Source organism: Leucoraja erinacea, chromosome 14 (genome assembly GCF_028641065.1).
Source record: "Leucoraja erinacea ecotype New England chromosome 14, Leri_hhj_1, whole genome shotgun sequence".
In the NCBI taxonomy this organism is placed as follows: Eukaryota; Metazoa; Chordata; class Chondrichthyes; order Rajiformes; family Rajidae; genus Leucoraja; species Leucoraja erinaceus.
This window is the reverse complement of record NC_073390.1, coordinates 23,224,395-23,242,404: the sequence shown is the minus strand read 5'-3', so window position 1 is coordinate 23,242,404 and position 18,010 is coordinate 23,224,395. Positions and strand designations below refer to the sequence as shown.

Here is an 18,010-nt window from a genome sequence, read left to right as displayed (position 1 = left end):
TGCTATTTTCCTTCTTAACTGACCACTGAACCTGCATTTTTGCTTTCAATAACTAACATATGAAGACATTTGCGCATCGGGTATCTTCCCCATCTGCTCTGCCTGCTGTACTTGAGATTGATTTGATTGTAATTGTTAGTGGTATTATCTGATCTGTTTGCAAAACAAAGCTTTTAATTTGACCTTGGTACACGTGACAATAATAAATCCTGGCCTATCCAATCCGAATGAAAAAACTACGATTGCATTTATGTGGAGTATTACCTGATTTATTTGGATAGCATGCAAAACAATGCTTTTCACTGTACCTCGGTACACACGACAACAATAAACCTAAACCTAAATGGACATGTACATGGATAGGAAAGATTTAGAATGTTATTGGTGAAATATGGACTAACATAGATGGTTGGTCTTAAGGGCCTGTTTCCATACTCTATGGCTCCATGACTCTTGAATTGACTTTGCAAGTGTCTTAATTCAAAGGCTGTTACGATGATTGACAATTTATGTTATTGTCAACCAGATTTACAGCCAATGAATTTTACTGTGTAAGGAAAGCGGGATATTCTCTACCTCCAGTTTGCTGATGGCTATTTAGCTCTATTTACACTTCATGCAGTCTGGGCAAGGTCACCATCATATTCAAGGACCGGTCTCACCCCGGTCTTTCCCTCTTCTCCCCTCTCCCATCAGGCAAGAGATAGCATGAAAATGAATACTTCCAGATTCAGAGACAGTTTCTTCCCAGCTGTTATCAGGCAACTGAACCATCCTACCAACAACTAGAGAGAAGTCGTGACCTACTATCTACCTCATTAAAGATCCTTGGACTATTCGGATTTTACTAGACTTTATCTTGCACTAAACATTATTTCCTTTATTATGTACCTGTGCACTGTGGACAGCTCGATTGTAATCATGTATAGTCTTTCCGCTGACTGGATAGCACACAACAACAAAAATGTCACTGTACCTCGGTCCATGTGACAATAAACTAAACTAGAATAAGTTAAAAGATGAGCATAAAACTTTAATCACAACCACTTTATTTACAAGATCTCAACATCCACAACAACAAATATTTTAACAGGGATAAAGCAGCTAGAGCCATGGAGCATTTCACAAATGTATTACTAACTTTAACAGCAGCCAACATCATCAGAGACCCACACCACCCTGGCCACACACTCATTTCACTCCTGCCATCAGGAAAAATATAAAGCTGCTTGAAAAGTGTAACACTCAGTTTCAATTGGAGTGTATAAACTGCAGTGTTGGAAATACATGGGTAATGTAATTGTAGAATGAGACTGCATCTTTTCTCAAAACTTTATGTGGAATCTTGTGTTTCTTCACTGATGTATATTATTTTTAAAAAATTATCTTAATTTGACACTTAATCAAAATAAGGCAACTGGATGTTTAAAATACTCAGCATCTGTGGACAGGGAAATGTTTAGCAGGAGATTAACCTTTTAGATTACTTCTCTCAAAGGGTCTGAAACCTGAAATACTAACGCGGTTTACTCATATTTATTTCTCCCACTTATGAGATGCAGCCTGACTTGCTGGCTTATTCCAGCACTTTGTGTCCTTTTTTGGTTTCTCTCTCCACAGATGCTGCCTGACCTGATGAATGTTTCCCAGATCTTTGCTGAATGTTGCACTGAGACAGATATTGTCGCCACAGGTTTAACTGGTTCAAAGCAATGGAGAGGGTCGCCACAAACGGTTGCCGACTCCAATCCCGTCGGCTGCTCATTGTTTTATCCCTCTCTGCATTAAATATTTTCTGGTGTTTTTTTCCGGCTGGAGCAAGATGATGTAGCACTTGGGAGCAAAAATGCAGAAGAGCAGACCAAAGCTGGACGCCAAGATTGCAAACACCTCCACGGCCACTGAGTACTTCCCTGGGGAACTGACATACGCGGGGATGAAGGTGATCCACACGGCACAGAATATCAGCATGCTGAAGGTTATGAAGGTGGCTTCATTAAAGTTGCTGGGCAGTTTCCTAGCTAAAAATGCAAGGGCACAACAGAGAAATGCAAGGGCACCAATGTAGCTGAACACGCAGCAGAAGTAGACCATGGAGCCAACATTACACTCCAGTATGATGATAGCCTTGTAGTACTTTGTGCTGTTGACAGGGAACGGAGGTGAGGAGGTGAGCCAAATGATGCAGATGATGGTTTGGACAGAGGTAAGACTAAAGACATTCAGCCGTTGGTGCATGGGGCTAAACCATTTAATCTTCTTGCGGTTGGGGAGTCTGGATTTGAAGGCCATCAACACCACGACGGTTTTGCCCAGAATACAAGAGAGGCAAAGGACGAACGAGATACTGAAAACCGTGTGGCGTAACATACAGGACCAGGTGGAAGGGCGATCGATAAAGGTGAGGGAACAGAGAAAGCATAGGGTCAATGCAAAGAGAAGAAGGAAGCTCAGCTCCGAGTTATTGGCTTTGACAAGAGGCGTGCTTTTGTGTTTGTAAAAAACGACAGCCGTTGCTATGGTTAAGAAGGCTCCGATTACTGCCAGGGTCACAAGCGAACTTCCCATCTCATCATCAAAGGAAAGGAATTCGACTTTCTTAGGCACGCACTGGGTTTTCAGCTCATTGGACCAGAACTCTGGAGAACACTTCAGGCAAGACACTGAATCTAAGAGAAAACAATGGGACATGTTATTATAGTCATAGTCATACAGCCTGGAAACAGGACCTTTAGCCCAACTTGCCCACAATGACTAACTAGACCCACCTGCCTCCATTTGCCCCATATCCCTCTAAACTTGTCCCATCCATGTAGCTGTCTAATTGTTTCTTAAACATCGCAATAGTCCCTGCTCAACTACCTCCTCTGGCAGACCTTGCCACACACCCACCACACTCTTTTGTGTGTAAAAGTAACCCCTCAATTTCCTATGAAATCTTTGCCCATCATCTTAAAACTTATGCCCTCTGTTTCTCAATTCCCCTACTCTGGGTAGAGACTCTGTGCTTCTATCCGATCTATTCCTGTCATGATTTTACACACCTCTATAAGATCATCCCTCATCCTCCTGTGCTCCAGGGAATAGAGTCCCATCCTGCTCAACCTCTCCCTATAGCTCAGACCCTTGGGTTCTGGCAACATCTTTGTCAATCTTCTCTGTCCCCTTTCCAACTTGACAACATCTATTGGCGTATCAAGGGCAGTCGCTGTCACCAAAGCAAACAAAGGATAATTTTGTATCTCAGGCTCAGATATGCAATATTGAGATGAGTGTGTATGAAGGAGGAGTTAATATTTAGGATAGAGACACAAGGAACTGCAGATGCCTGATTCTTGAGCAAAACACAAAAGTGCTGAAGAAACTCAGCGGTATCTGTAGAGGGATATGTTTCCGGGTCTAGACCCAACTCAAAACGTGGCCTATCTATTCCATCCACAGATGTTGCCTGACCCGCTGAATTGGTCCAGCACTTTGTGTTTTGCTAAATATTTAAGATGACTGCATTCCAACTTAAAATGATTTGAAAGTTTGTGAACTGACATGATTTTGATAACTTTCTTTACCCTCTCTCTATTGTGGCATGGTCTACCTTGATGCTCATTGGCAAACTCTGGGCAAGTCTTCACACACACCTAACACATTGGTGACCTTGCTATCAACACAATGCACGGGCACACATTTATCCAATTGTGATTTTTCTACCAACACAGAGGGGCATAGATAGGGTGAATGCACAGTCTTTTACCCAGAGAAGGGGAATCAAGAACAAGAGGGCATAGCTTTAGTGTGAGGTTGGCAAGATTTCATAGAAAACTCAGGGGTAATGTTTTCACACAAAGGGTGGTGAGCGTGTGGAATGAGCTAGCAGTTGATGTAATTGAGGTAGGTACAACATTTAAAGACATTTGGACAGTACATGGACATGAAAGGTGTTGACAGGAAAGATAACTACATTTCAAAGACATCCTGACAGGTAAATGAATAGGAAAGGTTTCGAGGGATATGGGCCAATCAATGGCAGGTGGGAGTAGCTTAGATGGGGCATCTTGGTCGGCATGGACGAATTGGGCCGAAGGGCCTGTTTCTGTGCTGTATGACTATGACTCTGATATGATAAGCACACACATGCATCATATTGGTGATCTATCGACACATTGCATGGACACAAACCCATTCCAATGGCGATCTCTCTATCACACACAAGGCATGCACACACACCTATCACAATGGCAATCTCTCAACCACACACAATGCATGCGTACAAACCTGTCACATTGCTGATCTCCCCATCAGCACATGGGATGCAGATGAAACAGCACAGTGCCATTTCCTTTTTGACAGTTTTCCATGTGCCGGGAAGGCAGCTGTCAGAGCAAACTCCACGTGGAACCTGGGATCAAAGCAACAATAGTCAGCTCAGTCCAGTGAGCTTTACAAGTTGAAAGCAAAACATCTGCTTTTGCAGGGTACTATAATGGCACAATGGTAGAGTTGCTGCTGCACAGCACCAGATACCCGGGTTCAAGTCTGACTATGGGTGTGGTCTATAAGGAGTTTGTACATTCTCCCTGTGACCTCTGATTTCCTCCAACACTCCAAAGACGTACAGGTTTTGTAGGTTAATTGGCTTAGGTAAAAAATGGTACATTTTCCCTAATGTGGACGGGGTGATCGCTGGTCGCCGTGGACTCGGTGGTCCAAAAGTCCTGTTTCCGCACTGTATCTCTAAAGTAAATTCTAATGTTGGTTGGCTTGCACATGATTATGTATAATGTACAATAACGGCGACCAATGAAAGATCTATATTTTATGTTTTGAGCCTTCATTAATTACAATTAGCATAATAACATTTCAATCATAAATAGAGGGTAAATCTTAATTGTAAATTTACCCCCAACTGTAATTGAAGCTTCATTATAATAACTACAATTAAGGAAAACTAAAATGATAAAATACAGATTTTCCTTTGGTCAACTTCATTGCATCTACCCACAAAATGGTTGGATTGGTTGTAATTGGAATAGAGAAATGTACGGTTTTAAGATAGACAGACAGACATAGACACTGACAGATACAGACACCCAGACACACACAGACACACACACACACAGACAGACACACACAGTATCTCACTGCATCTCTAAAAACTAAAAAAAATGATGAAGTAATTCCAAGACCATTATGGATTATTACCTGTTTATTGGTAAACATGTACTTACCTCTTTCTTTCCATCAATCCAAATAATATCCTCTTTGCTTATGTGCAGTCTATTCTCAAATTCTAGAAGTCCATCATAGTTTCCAATTGTAACAATGTGACCCACTCCTTCAGAATTTGTCTGCCAGTTTACCAGTTCGTACAACGGGACTGTATCCAGGTTTTCGTCGAAATATATGTACTCCCCATTCTCAGCTGTGAAGTTTATTGCATACATATGATGAAGTAGCTTGAAAAAATGGAGAAATATAAGAGAATATATTACTGGTGAGAACTCCATTTACACAGGTAGATAGTGTGGTCAAAAAGGCTTTCGGCACATTGGCCTTCGACAGTCAGAGTATTGAGTATGGAAGTTGGGAGGTCATGTTGCAGTTATATAAAACACTGATGAGGCCACATTTAGAGTATTATGGTCAGTTTTTGGCACCATGATATTGGAGAGAAGTTGTCAAACTGGAAAGAGTGCCGAGAAGATTTTCAAGGTTGTTGCCAGTACTCAAGGGCCTGAGCTATAGGGAGAGGATGAGCAGACTGGGTCTATATTTCTTGGAGTGCAGGAGAATGAGGGGTGATCTTAAAGATGTGGATAAAATCATGAGAGGAATAGATCGGGTAAACCTCAGAAGCTCTTGCCCAGAGTTGGGGAATTAAGAACCAGAGGACATAGACAATAGACAATTGGTGCAAGAGCAGGCCATTCGGCTCTTCGAGCCAGCCCCACCATTCAATGTGATCATCCACAATCAGTACCCCGTTCCTGCCTTCTCCCCATATCCACTGTGGCCCCTGGTTCTGGACTCCCCCAACATCGGGAATATGTTTCCTGCCTCTAGCATGTCCAAACCCGTAATAATCTTATATGTTTCAATCAGATCCCCTCCCATCCTTCTAAATTCCAGAGTGCACAAGCCCAGCTGCTCCATTCTCTTAGGATATGACAGTCCCGCCATCCCAGGAATTAACCTTGTGATTGTAAACCTACGCTGCAGTCCCTCAATTGCAAGAATGTCCTACCTCAAATTTGGAGACCAAAACTGCTCACAATATTCCAGGTGTGGTCTCACTAGGGCCTTGTACAACTGCAGGACCTCTTTGCTCCTATATTCAACTCATAGAAAATAGGTGCAGGAGGAGGCCATTCGGCCCTTCCAGCCAGCACCGCCATTCATTGCGATCATGGCTGATCGTCCCCAATCAATAACCCGTGCCTGCCTTCTCCCCATATCCCTTGATTCCACTAGCCCCTAGAGCTGTATCAAACTCTTTCTTAAATCCATCCAGTGATTTGGCCTCCAACTCCTCTTGTTATGAAGGCCAACATGCCATTCGCTTTCTTGCCTGCTGTACCTGCATGCTTACTTTAATTGACTGATGAACAAGGACCCCCAGATCCCGTTGTAGTTCCTCTTTCTCTTACTAATCTGACTTCCTGTTTTTGCTTCCAGAGTTCCAAACCTCATATTTATCCACATCAAACTGCATCTGCCATGCATCTGCCCACTCACCCTACATGTCACTCTGCATTCTCATAACATCCTCCTCACAGTTCACATTGCCATCCAGGTTTGTGACATCTGCAAATTTGGTAATGTTACTTGTAATCTGATCATCTAAATCATTAATATATATTGCAAATAGCTGCGGTTCCAGCACCGAGCCTTGTGGTACCCCACTAGTCTCTAGTTTTAAGGTGAGGAGAGGAAGAATTCATAGGAACCTGAGGGGTAACTGTTTAACACAAAGTGTGGTGGGTGTATGGAATGAGCTGCCGGGGGAGGTAGTTGAGGCAGGTACTATTGCAATGTTTGAGAAACATTTGGACAGGTACATGGTTAGGATAGGTTTAGAGAGATATGAGCCAAACGCAGGCAGGTGGGACTAATGTAGATGGGGCATGTTGGCTGGTGTGGGCATGTTGGGCTGAAGGGCCTGTTTCTATGCTGGACAACTCCATGACTTTATGGGTAACAGAACTGGTTCTGCAGCTGATGATTAACATAAAAATAAAAATAAAATTCCTCAATCAAAATATACTGTATAAGAACCTTCATGAAATTAGGCCAGTACTAATTTAGAATGAGTATTATTTTTTATTTTAAAAGCATTGTGATCTGGAGTGGCCTTCTAAACGAGCAACAGAACCCCAAAGCTTTCTCTTAAATCTCTCCCCTCTCACCTTCAGCCTATGCCCCCTAGTTTCCTAATCCTTTACACTGGAAAAAAGATTCTGAGCGTTTACTTTATCTTTGTCCCTAGTGATCTTGTACACCCCAATAAGGTCACACCTCAGCCCCCTACACTCCAAAGAAAAAAGTCACTACTTAACCTACCTCTCCCTATAACTCAAGCCCGCAAGCCCAGGTAACGTCCTGGTGAATCTCTTCTGCATCCCTTCCAACTTGTTGACATCCTTAACAAGGGCAGCCTTTTGGCACTAATGCTAAAACTGAGAACACAAACTTCCTCCCCAGAGACTAGGAAAGTTCAAGGTCATCCAAGTCCGGGGCTAAATTGTGTAGGAGGAACTGCAGATGCGGGTTTATACGGTAGATAGACACAAAATACTGGAGTAACTCAACGGGTTAGATAGCATCTGTGAAAAAACGAAATAGATGACGTTTCAGGTCAAGATGTGAAGGTCTTCATGAGTGTGAAGAAGGGTCTGGAGCAGAGATGTCACCTATTCCTTTTCTCCAGAGTTGCCTCCTGACCCGTTGAGTTACTCCAACATTTTGTGTCTATCTCCAATGTCAACTTGCACGAACTGCAATTTTTTTCAAACGACGGTTCTAACACAAAATACAAACAAAAAATGAATGCATCAATTTTTAGCATGGCAGTGGGACCTCGGCAGCAGCGAAGACTCGGCGACGGTGGGACCGCAGCAGCGGCAGTGAAGCACTGCTGGTCATAGAAACATAGAAATTAGGTGCAGGAGTAGGCCATTCGGCCCTTCGAGCCTGCACCGCCATTCAATATGATCATGGCTGATCATCCAACAGTATCCCGTACCTGCCTTCTCTCCATACCCCCTGATCCCTTAGCCACAAGGGCCACATCTAACTCCCTCTTAAATATAGCCAATGAACTGGCCTCAACTACCCTCTGTGGCAGAGAGTTCCAGAGATTCACCACTCTCTGTGTGAAAAAAGTTCTTCTCATCTCGGTTTTAAAGGATTTCCCCCTTATCCTTAAACTGTGACCCCTTGTCCTGGACTTCCCTAACATCGGGAACAATCTTCCTGCATCTAGCCTGTCCAACCCCTTAAGAATTTTGTAAGTTTCTATAAGGTCCCCTCTCAATCTTCTAAATTCTAGAGAGTATAAACCAAGTCTATCCAGTCTTTCTTCATAAGACAGTCCTGACATCCCAGGAATCAGTCTGGTGAACCGTCTCTCTGCACTCCCTCTATGGCATAATAATGTCCTTCCTCAGATTTGGAGACCAAAACTGTACGCAATACTCCAGGTGTGGTCTCACCAAGACCCTGTACAACTGCAGTAGAACCTCCCTGCTCCTATACTCAAATCCTTTTGCAATGAAAACCACGGTCGAACCACGGTCGGCGGTCGATGAGTGAGCGTGGGGGAACTGGGATGAGGGGGGAAGGGAAGAACATTGGAGGATCAGGAAGTGAAGAACAATGGACAATGGGGATCCAGCATGGGAGGACCGCTGTGGGGGGGGGGGGGGGGGGGGGGGGGGAGAACAAAGGAGGAGCCGGTGTACTTGGTAACTTGGTCAGCGCTGTGGGTGGTCGCTATTTGCTTACCTTGGGTATTACAAACAAAGAATTTCACTGTGCCATGTCACATGTGACAATAAAGTATTCTATTCCAAATTAGATGAGTAATATTTTCATAAATGCTTTGGACCCTAAATTCTCTCGGGGAAGAAAGGTCAACTTACTGAAATAAAACCACAAGAAATCATTGGGAATTCAAAGCACTTACCTCCCAAAGGTCGAGTTGTGAGTAGGTGAAATTGGTTTTTATTAGCATGCTGTTGAGTGAATGTGCTATGGCATACACTGCCTTGTAGACGTTGTAAGCTATCCTCAACTGCGACACATCCGTGTACTGATTATGTATATTTTCCAACCTTTCTGCACCAGAACATATTTTTCCCCGAGTCCCTCCGTTCTCTTGACTGAAGTTCACTGGCTTCTCAAATGAACACTCAAATGTAGTTTCCCAAAATTCGGACACAAAATCATTCCCTGGATATTTTGAGGGATGGACATCGAGAAGGAATTCCTTCAATCCTGGCAGCGTTGCCCTGGGAACGGCAAAGCCCACCGTCCCGGCCAGGAATCTGGCTGCTTCTTTGGGGGAGAGGTTGGGCATTGTGACCCAGGACTCGCTGCCGACCCACTGGATCCCCGTCACATTCTGCCGGACAATCTCTTTGAGCAGTACTGCCATGTCGGCCTGGGCGACAAAGGCAACGACGATCCTCGTGGTGGCCCGCTTGATGGTGTTGATGAGATCCAGGAGCTTGGCTTTGGAGTCAGTTTTATGGACCGCCTCCGAGAAGGCGATGCAGATACCGAAGCTCTTCATACTCTTGATGATCTCGTCCATTGCCAGGGCTCCGTACGTGGTGTTGCTCCTGATGGTCCCGATCCAATTCCATCCAAAATACTGGACAAGCTGAGCTAAACCATCGACCTGGTGGTAGTCATTGGGAATGGTTCGGAAGAACGTTGGGAACTCATACATGTTGTTGAGATAGTCATATGCGGCGGAGTAACTAAACTGGGAGAGTGAACATAAGCAAGATTAGAAATTGAGATTGGAAGTTGGATTTGAACCTTGACACGGTGAGGATATACATAAACCAACTGCCCGCTGAGAAGGATTTCAACCTAAGGGTACATAAAAGAAATGAAAAACCTGTTTTCCCAAATATGAAGAGAATATGTTGGAGACAGCTTGGGTAGGTGTATTTCAGGCAAAGGGTGGTAGGTGTATGGAACGGGCTGCCATAGGAGGTGGTTGACGCAGGTACTATTGCAACATTTGAGAAACATTTAGACAGGTACGTGGATAGCATAGGTTTACAGGGATATGGACTAGCTTCGGGATGGCATGATCGAGTTGGGCCAAACGGCCTGTTTTTGTGCTTTTATGACTTTCTGGTCGCACGAGTAAGTGGGTGAAGAACAGGGAAGGAGTTACCATCAACTACAATGGCATAAAGTTATTTAATGCCATTTAATTTCATAAAATATCGACCCAGTTTATTCTTCCTACATGCCTCTTACATGCGGGACCCATCGGCTATTTCTGCACCATTTGTTAATCGGGATGTGCTCGGGTGTGGCAATCCTCCCTGGACTGTTTGTAAGAAAAGAATGCCACTGTGTGTTAACACTTCATACATGTGACAAATAGAGCAACGACAAACCGTTCAACCTTTGCACATCTTTTGAAACAATGTGATTTTACTTATTTTTACCAACTCTGCTAAAATGGATTATCAGACTCATCTATGAAGATTTTCACGAATTATATAATCTTTTATATATATTTAAAACATTAAATGTTTAATTATATAACAATATACATTATATACAGTATATAAAATAAGCAGTCCCCATTCTCCAATATCACTGATGCCTCCTAGAAAATCTTTGAGGCAGGAAAGACTCAAGAATAAATAATTTACATGTAAAATATAAAATGATAAATATAACATCACACATGGTCTGTAGCCTCCAGCGGTGAGGAACAGGATCCTTCTGCCCGCGTTGCCTGTACTGCCCTTGATACCAAGTTAAATGAACCCTATTAGAGGTGTACAAGATCATGTGAGGAATAGATTGGGTAAATGCAGAGTCTTTTATTCAGCATAGGGGAACTGAGAACCAGAAGGCATAGGTCCAAGGTGAGGGGAGAAAGATTTAATGGAAAACCAAGGGACAACACCTTAAAACAACAGGATGGTTTATCCCAGCAGTTTCCCCAACCACAAACTGCTGCGGAAAATTAGAAACATTTGGACAGGTACACGGATAGGATAGGTTTAGAGGGATATAAGCTAAATGTAGGCAAGTGGTACTAGTGTAGATGGGGTATGTTGGTTCGTAAGCATGCAAGTACAGCAGGCAGTGATGAAAGCTAATGGCATGTTGGCCTTCATAACGAGGGGATTTGAATATAGGAGCAAAGAGGCCCTTCTGCAGTTATACCGGGCCCTGGAGTATTGTGTGCAGTTTTGGTCTTCTAATTTGAGGAAGGACATTGCTATTGAAGGAGTGCAGCGTAGGTTCGTTCACAAGGTAAATCCCCGGATGGCGGGACTCTCATATGATGAAAGAATGGAGCGACTGGGTTTGGATTCACTGGAATATAGATGGATGTGGGATTCTTATAGAAACATATAAAATTATTAAGGGATTGGACACGCTAGATGCAGGAAACATATTCCCGATGTTGGGGGAGTCCAGAACCAGGGACTACAGTTTAAGAATAAAGGGTAGGCAATTTAGAACTGAGATGAGAACAAAAAATCACCCGGAGAGTTGTGAATTTGTGGAATTCTCTGTCTCTGAAAGCAGTGGAGGCCGATTCACTGGATGCATTCAAAAGGGAGTTATAGAGAGCTCTCAGGGCTAGCGGAATCAGGGGATGTGTGGAGAAGGCAGGAACGGGGTACTGATTGTGGATGATCAGCCATGATCACATTGAATTGCGGTGCTGGCTCGAAGGGCCGAATTATCTATGTATCAAATGTATGTCATTGACTTTCTTCACTGCCTGCTGTACCTGAATGCTTACTTTCCGTGACTGATGTACAAGCACACCCAGTCTCGTTGCTCCTCCCATTCTCCTATTCTGACACCATTCAGATAATAATCTGCCTTCATATTCCTGCCACCAAAGTGGATAACCTCACCTTTATCCACATTATACTGCATCTGCCATGTTTCTGCCCACTCACCCAACTTATCCAAGTCACCTTGCAGCCTCATAGCATCCTCCTTGCAGCTCACACTGCCACTCAGCTTTGTGTCATTCACAAACTTAGAGTTGTTGCATTTAATTCCCTCTTCTAAATTGTTAATATACATTTTAAATAACTGGGGTTCCAGCGTTGACCCTTGCGGCACCCCAGCAGTCACTGCCTGCCATTCTGAAAAGGACCTATTAATTCCTACTCTTTGCTTCCTGTCTGCCAACCAGTTCTCTATCCATGTCAATACCCTACCCCCAATACCATGTGCTCTAATTCTGCATACTAATCTCTTTTGTGGGACCTTGTCAAAGGCTTTTTGAAAGTCCAGATACACCACATCCACTGGCTCTCCCTTATCCATTCTACTTGTTACATCCTCAAAAGATTCCAAAGGATTAGTCAAGCATGATTTACCCTTCATAAATCTGTACTGACTTTGACCGATCCTGTCATAGCTTTCCAAATGCGGTTTGGAAAGCAGTGAATGGATCTTTAATAATCGACTCCAGCATCTTCCCCACTACGATGTAAGGCTAACTGGTCTATAATTCCCCGTTTTCTCTTTCCCTCCTTCCTTAATAAGTGGAGTTACATTAGCTACCCTCCAGTCCACACGATCTGATCCAGAGTTAAGAGATCAATGGAAAATGATCACCAATGTATCCACGATTTCTCGGCCACCCCCTTGATGCAGACCATCAAGCCCTGGGGATTTATCTGCTTCAGTCCCAACAGTTTACCTAACAACATTTTCTGACTAATGTGGGTTCCCTTCAGTTCCTCCCACCCATTGAATGATCCTCGGTCCCCTAGTATTTCCGGAAGATTATTTGTGTCTTCCTTAGTGAAGACAGAAACAAAATACTCGTTTAACTGTTCTGCCATCTCTTTGTTTCCAATTTTAAATTCACCTGTCTCTGACTGTACGGGACCTACATTCGTCATCACTAATATTTTCCTTTTTACATACCTGTAGATTTTTTTACAGTCAGTTTTTATATCCCGCAAGCTTTCTTTCATGTTCTTTGCCCCCTCTTAATTAACCCCTTTGTCCTCCTCCGTTGAGTTCTAAATTTCTCCCAGTCCTCTGGGTTGCCTTCTTCTGGCCAATTTAAATGCCTCTTCCTTGGATTTAACACTATCCTTGGCTTCCCTCGTCAGCCACGGATGAGCCGCCTCCTCAGTTTTATTTTTATCGGACAGGGATGAACAATTTCTGGAGTTCATCCATTAGGTCTTTAAAACTTCGCCATTGCATCTCCACTGTCGACCCTTTAGGGCTAGGATAGACTCGCTAATTTGCCAGTCTATCCTAGCCAATTTCCGTGTCATACCTTTAAGAGTCTCCTTTATTCAATTTTAGGACCCTAGCCGCCGAATTAACCGTGTCGCTCGCAACCATTGCCAGCCACGATATGAAAGAAACTGATTTAGGAGATGAAGCGGCCATGTAGACCAACCGAATGGACGCGTACCTAGACGGTGGGAGTTGATGTGATGGGGAGGGATGTTTCTGAGCGCCCTACCATGGTGACATTGAAAGGGGTGATGACTCTCGCCACAGCTACCGACTGCATGGACTCCGCGTCCGTGACGATGGTCGGGATGTTGGTGGTGGTCTTGCACTTGGGATCAGCCAGCGTCGCTTCCTGCCCGCTGATCAGCAAAGTGGTCACTTTGGTGGACATGGCCGGATCACCGCAGCCATCGTGGATCTGGTAACCCAGGGTGATGTTGGGCAGCAGAATCTGCTTCCTGTTGATCTCCTCGATGGTGAAAATCATGGTCTGAGCGAACTGAAACTGCGTGAAATCAAAACTGGGAGACAAGGTGAGACGGGGTTAGAAGTTGTCCGTTGCAAACAGGAGCGATTTTCAGTAGAAAGGAGACACGAGGAACTTTCAGACGCTGGAATCGTGAGTAAAACACAACGTGCTGGAGTAACTCAGACACGAGGAAGTGAAGATACCGGTTTACAAAGTCACGAAGTGCTGGGGTCTTACACAGCGGGTTAGTCAGCCAGCATCTTCGGAGAACGTTTCGAGCCGAGATCCTTCTTCAGACTTTTGACTAGTCTGAAGAAGGTCCCCGACCTGAGACCTCACCCGTTCATGTTCTCCAAAGATGCTGCCTGACCCGCTGAGTTACTTCGTGCCTTTTCTTTTTGCACGGTAACTCAGTGGGCCAGACAGCATCTGTGGAGGGAATGGCAGACGATGTTCGTGGTCGGGACCCTTCTTCAGACCTGTAGGATATCTCACGAACAAGGAAAATTGGGGTGGCTCTTAATGGAAATGGGATGGCAATAATTCATGCAGATCCCTGCTTAATCAGGACACGGTTTGTCAGAAACAAGGAACTGTAGATGCTGGTTAATACACAAAAGGACACAAAGTGCTGGAGTAACTCAGCAGGTCAGACAGCATCTCAAGAGAACATAGATAGGTGACGTTTCTGGTCGAGACCGTTCGGGGGGTCTGGAGATGGGTCGCGACCCGAAACCTCAACTATCCACGTCCTCTATGGATGCTGCCTGTCCCGTTGAGTTACCCCAGCACTTGTGTCCTGGTTTACACGATGTGCTGTTTCGATTGAGATATCGATCTAAAGCGAACATTTATTCGTTCAGTTAAAATTTCCTACCATGACCTCACCAAATATTCCCCGCTTCTTTCACCAAATTCGACCGCGTCTGTTGCCAAGAAGGAACAAGTGCGACCTTCTCGTTACCCGAGCCAGTGTCCACGATCGAGGTGAGAACTAACAGGTGTATTAGATCGAGACACAAGGAACTGCAGATGCTGGAATCTTGGGCAAAATCACAAAGTGCTGGAGGATTTCAGCAGGTCTGGCAGCATCTGAGAAGGGGGTGGGCAGGCGACGCCTCGGATTGGGGCCCTTCTTCAGACTGATTTGAACTATCCCAATTCTGAGTAACGTCCTTGGAATCTTGGAACACAGATGCGGCTTGATCAGCGGAGACGTTCCATATAACCATATAACAATTACAGCACGGAAACAGGCCATCTCAGCCCTACAAGTCCATGCCGAACAAATTTTGTTCCCCTTAGTCCCACCTGCCTGCACTCGTACCATAACCCTCCATTCCCTTCTCATCCATATGCCTATCCAATTTATTTTTAAATTATACCAATGAACCTGCCTCCACCACTTCCACTGGGAGCTCATTCCACACCGCCACCACTCTCTGCGTAAAGAAGTTCCCCCTCATATTACCCCTAAACTTCTGTCCCTTAATTCTGAAGTCATGTCCTCTTGTTTGAATCTTCCCTATTCTCAAAGGGAAAAGCTTGTCCACATCAACTCTGTCTATCCCTCTCATCATTTTAAAGACCTCTATCAGGTCCCCCCTTAACCTTCTGCACTCCAGAGAATAAAGACCTAACTTATTCAACCTATCTCTGTAACTTAGTTGTTGAAACCCAGGCAACATTCTAGTAAATCTCCTCTGTACTCTCTCTATTTTGTTGACATCCTTCCTATAATTTGGCGACCAAAATTGTACACCATACTCCAGATTTGGTCTCACCAATGCCTTGTACAATTTTAACATTACATCCCAGCTTCTATACTCAATGCTCTGATTTATAAAGGCTAGCATACCAAAAGCTTTCTTTACCACCCTATCTATATGAGATTCCACTTTCAAGGAACTATGCACGGTTATACCCAGATCCCTCTGTTCAACTGTATTCTTCAATTCCCTACCATTTACCATGTACGTCCTATTTTGATTTGTCCTGCCAAGGTGTAGCACCTCACATTTATCAGCATTAAACTCCATCTGCCATTTTTCAGCCCATTTTTCCAAATGGCCTAAATCACTCTGTAGACTTTGGAAATCCTCTTCATTATCCACAACACCCCCTATCTTGGTATCATCTGCATACTTACTAATCCAATTTACCACACCTTCATCCTGACATCGGGCGCTGTCTGTGTATGTGGAGTTTGTACGTTCCCTTTCCCTTCGCCTTCCTCTTCGTTCTGGCATTTTCCGCTTTTGTTTTAAAAATTTCACATTTCCAAATTCTGGGGTTAGTTCGATTTTCAGAAACTATACCAATACAGTATATATGAATGAGGCAACAAACGTGAACATCTTGCGACGGCACGATGGCTCAGCTAATGGAGCGCTGCCTCACAGCGCCAGAGACCCGGGTTCGGTCCTGACTTCGGGTGCTGTCTATGTGGAGTTTGTACGTTTTCCCGTTATCTCGTGGGTTTCCTCTGGGTGCTCCGGTTTCCTCCCTCATCCAAAGGACGTATGGGTTTACGAGTTAATTGGACTTATGTAGATTGGTCCGAGCGTGAAGGGAGTGGATGAGAAAACGGGATAACATAGAACTAGCGTGAACGGGTGATGGATGGTCGGCATGGACTCGATGGGCCGAAGGGTCTGTTTCCGCGCTAAATCAAAACATTGAATTTACGCAATATTAAAGCAACGAAGACATTCTTCTTACCAAGATGATACCCGTTACAATAACGAGTTAGATATACTGCTGATGTTAGTATATTCTGATTTCAGTTGGAAGGAAATCAAAAGACGAGAGTAAAATGACCCGAGACGGCAGACACTCCCTTGGAGCGAAGGGTGGACGCAAAATGTCGAGTCTTCATTTAATTCAATTTAATTTAATTTAATTTAGTTTAATTTAGTTGAATTTTCCAGATACAGCGTGGAAACGGCCCGTTCGTCCCAGTACAGCGCCAGAGAACTGGGCTCGATCCTGACCTCGGGCGCTGTCTGTGTATGTGGAGTTTGTACGTTCCCTTTCCCTCCGCCTTCCTCTTCGTCCCACCAAGTCCACGTCGATCATCGATCACCCGTACACACTAGCTCCCACTTTCTCATCCACTCCCTGCATGCTGAGGGCAATTTACCGAAGGCCAATTAACTTACAAACCCTCACGTCTTTGGGATATGGGGGGAGAAACAGGGGCACCTGGAGTAAACCCACGCGGTCACAGGGAGAACGTACAAACTCCACACACCCAGACAGTGCCCGAGGTCAGAATCGAACCCAGTTCTCTGGTGCTGTGAGGCAGCGGCTCTACCACCTGCACCGCCGTGTCATTCGTTTCCAATACACGAACTGGCCAAACCTTCGGAAATTCGGCGAAGCACCCGGTTGCGTGGGGTTTTGAGTCAGCTTTAAGTGAGAGGACATATGGAGTAGAATAAACAGAGGCAGACAGTGTGGGGTGTTCAGGGCTAATAAAGCCACATAACCAACTGCTGGACAAAACTTACAATGACCAGCTTGGGTCTGGCGCTCCAGCGCCTCTTCCAATTCCACGCCACATGCTTTGTAGAGTATCCGATTCGGGCCCTGCACCTACTGCCTGAAGGGTTCAACGTCGAAACAGCACAAGCCTTTTCTTACGAAATAGTCATAGAATCATACAGCACGAAAACAGGCCGTTCGGCCCAACTGCTCCATGCCCATCACGATGCCCCATCTGGATCTGTACCTTTTCACATCTCTAGTTTCCCTTCCCCCTGTCTCTCAGTCTGAAGAAATGTCTCGACGCGAAGCTTCGCCTATTCCTTTTCTGCAGAAATGTTGCCTGACCTGCTGAGTTGCTCCAGCTTTCCGTGTCTAACTTCGGTGTAACCCGGCATCTGCAGATCCTTCCTACACATTCTGTCTGTCCTATCTGAGCATGTGCGCGCCTGACGCGCTGAGTTACTCCAGCACTTGCTACTTTGTACACCGGCATCTGCAGTTGGCCCGTATTTGGTCCATATCACTCTAACCCCTTCCTATCCATGCACCTGTCTTAATGCATTTTAAATG

At 44.6% G+C, this 18,010-nt stretch overlaps 1 protein-coding gene across 1 annotated transcript; it reads right to left on the bottom strand.

Moving 5' to 3' along the window:
* Positions 1 to 217: 217 nt before the first annotated feature.
* On the bottom strand, positions 218 to 13,996 carry LOC129703146 (extracellular calcium-sensing receptor-like). Its single transcript, XM_055645313.1, has 5 exons — positions 13,712 to 13,996; positions 9,179 to 9,982; positions 5,223 to 5,450; positions 4,270 to 4,393; positions 218 to 2,669 (listed from the first exon to the last, which is right to left on the bottom strand). The coding sequence occupies exons 1-5, from the start codon at positions 13,967 to 13,969 to the stop codon at positions 1,762 to 1,764; spliced, it is 2,322 nt and encodes a 773-aa protein (XP_055501288.1). The 5' UTR covers positions 13,970 to 13,996; the 3' UTR covers positions 218 to 1,761.
* Positions 13,997 to 18,010: the final 4,014 nt, after the last annotated feature.

Bases quoted from the DNA above. Each gene is read 5' to 3' on its own strand.
- LOC129703146 (XM_055645313.1), bottom strand. From the start codon at position 13,969: ATGATTTTCACCATCGAGGAGATCAACAGGAAGCAGATTCTGCTGCCC. The intron at 9,983-13,711 runs GTAGGGCGCTCA...TCACTCTCCCAG, and splicing joins CCCCTTTCAATGTCACCATG to TTTAGTTACTCCGCCGCATA. The intron at 4,394-5,222 runs GTAAGTACATGT...CTTTGATCCCAG, and splicing joins GGATTGATGGAAAGAAAGAG to GTTCCACGTGGAGTTTGCTC.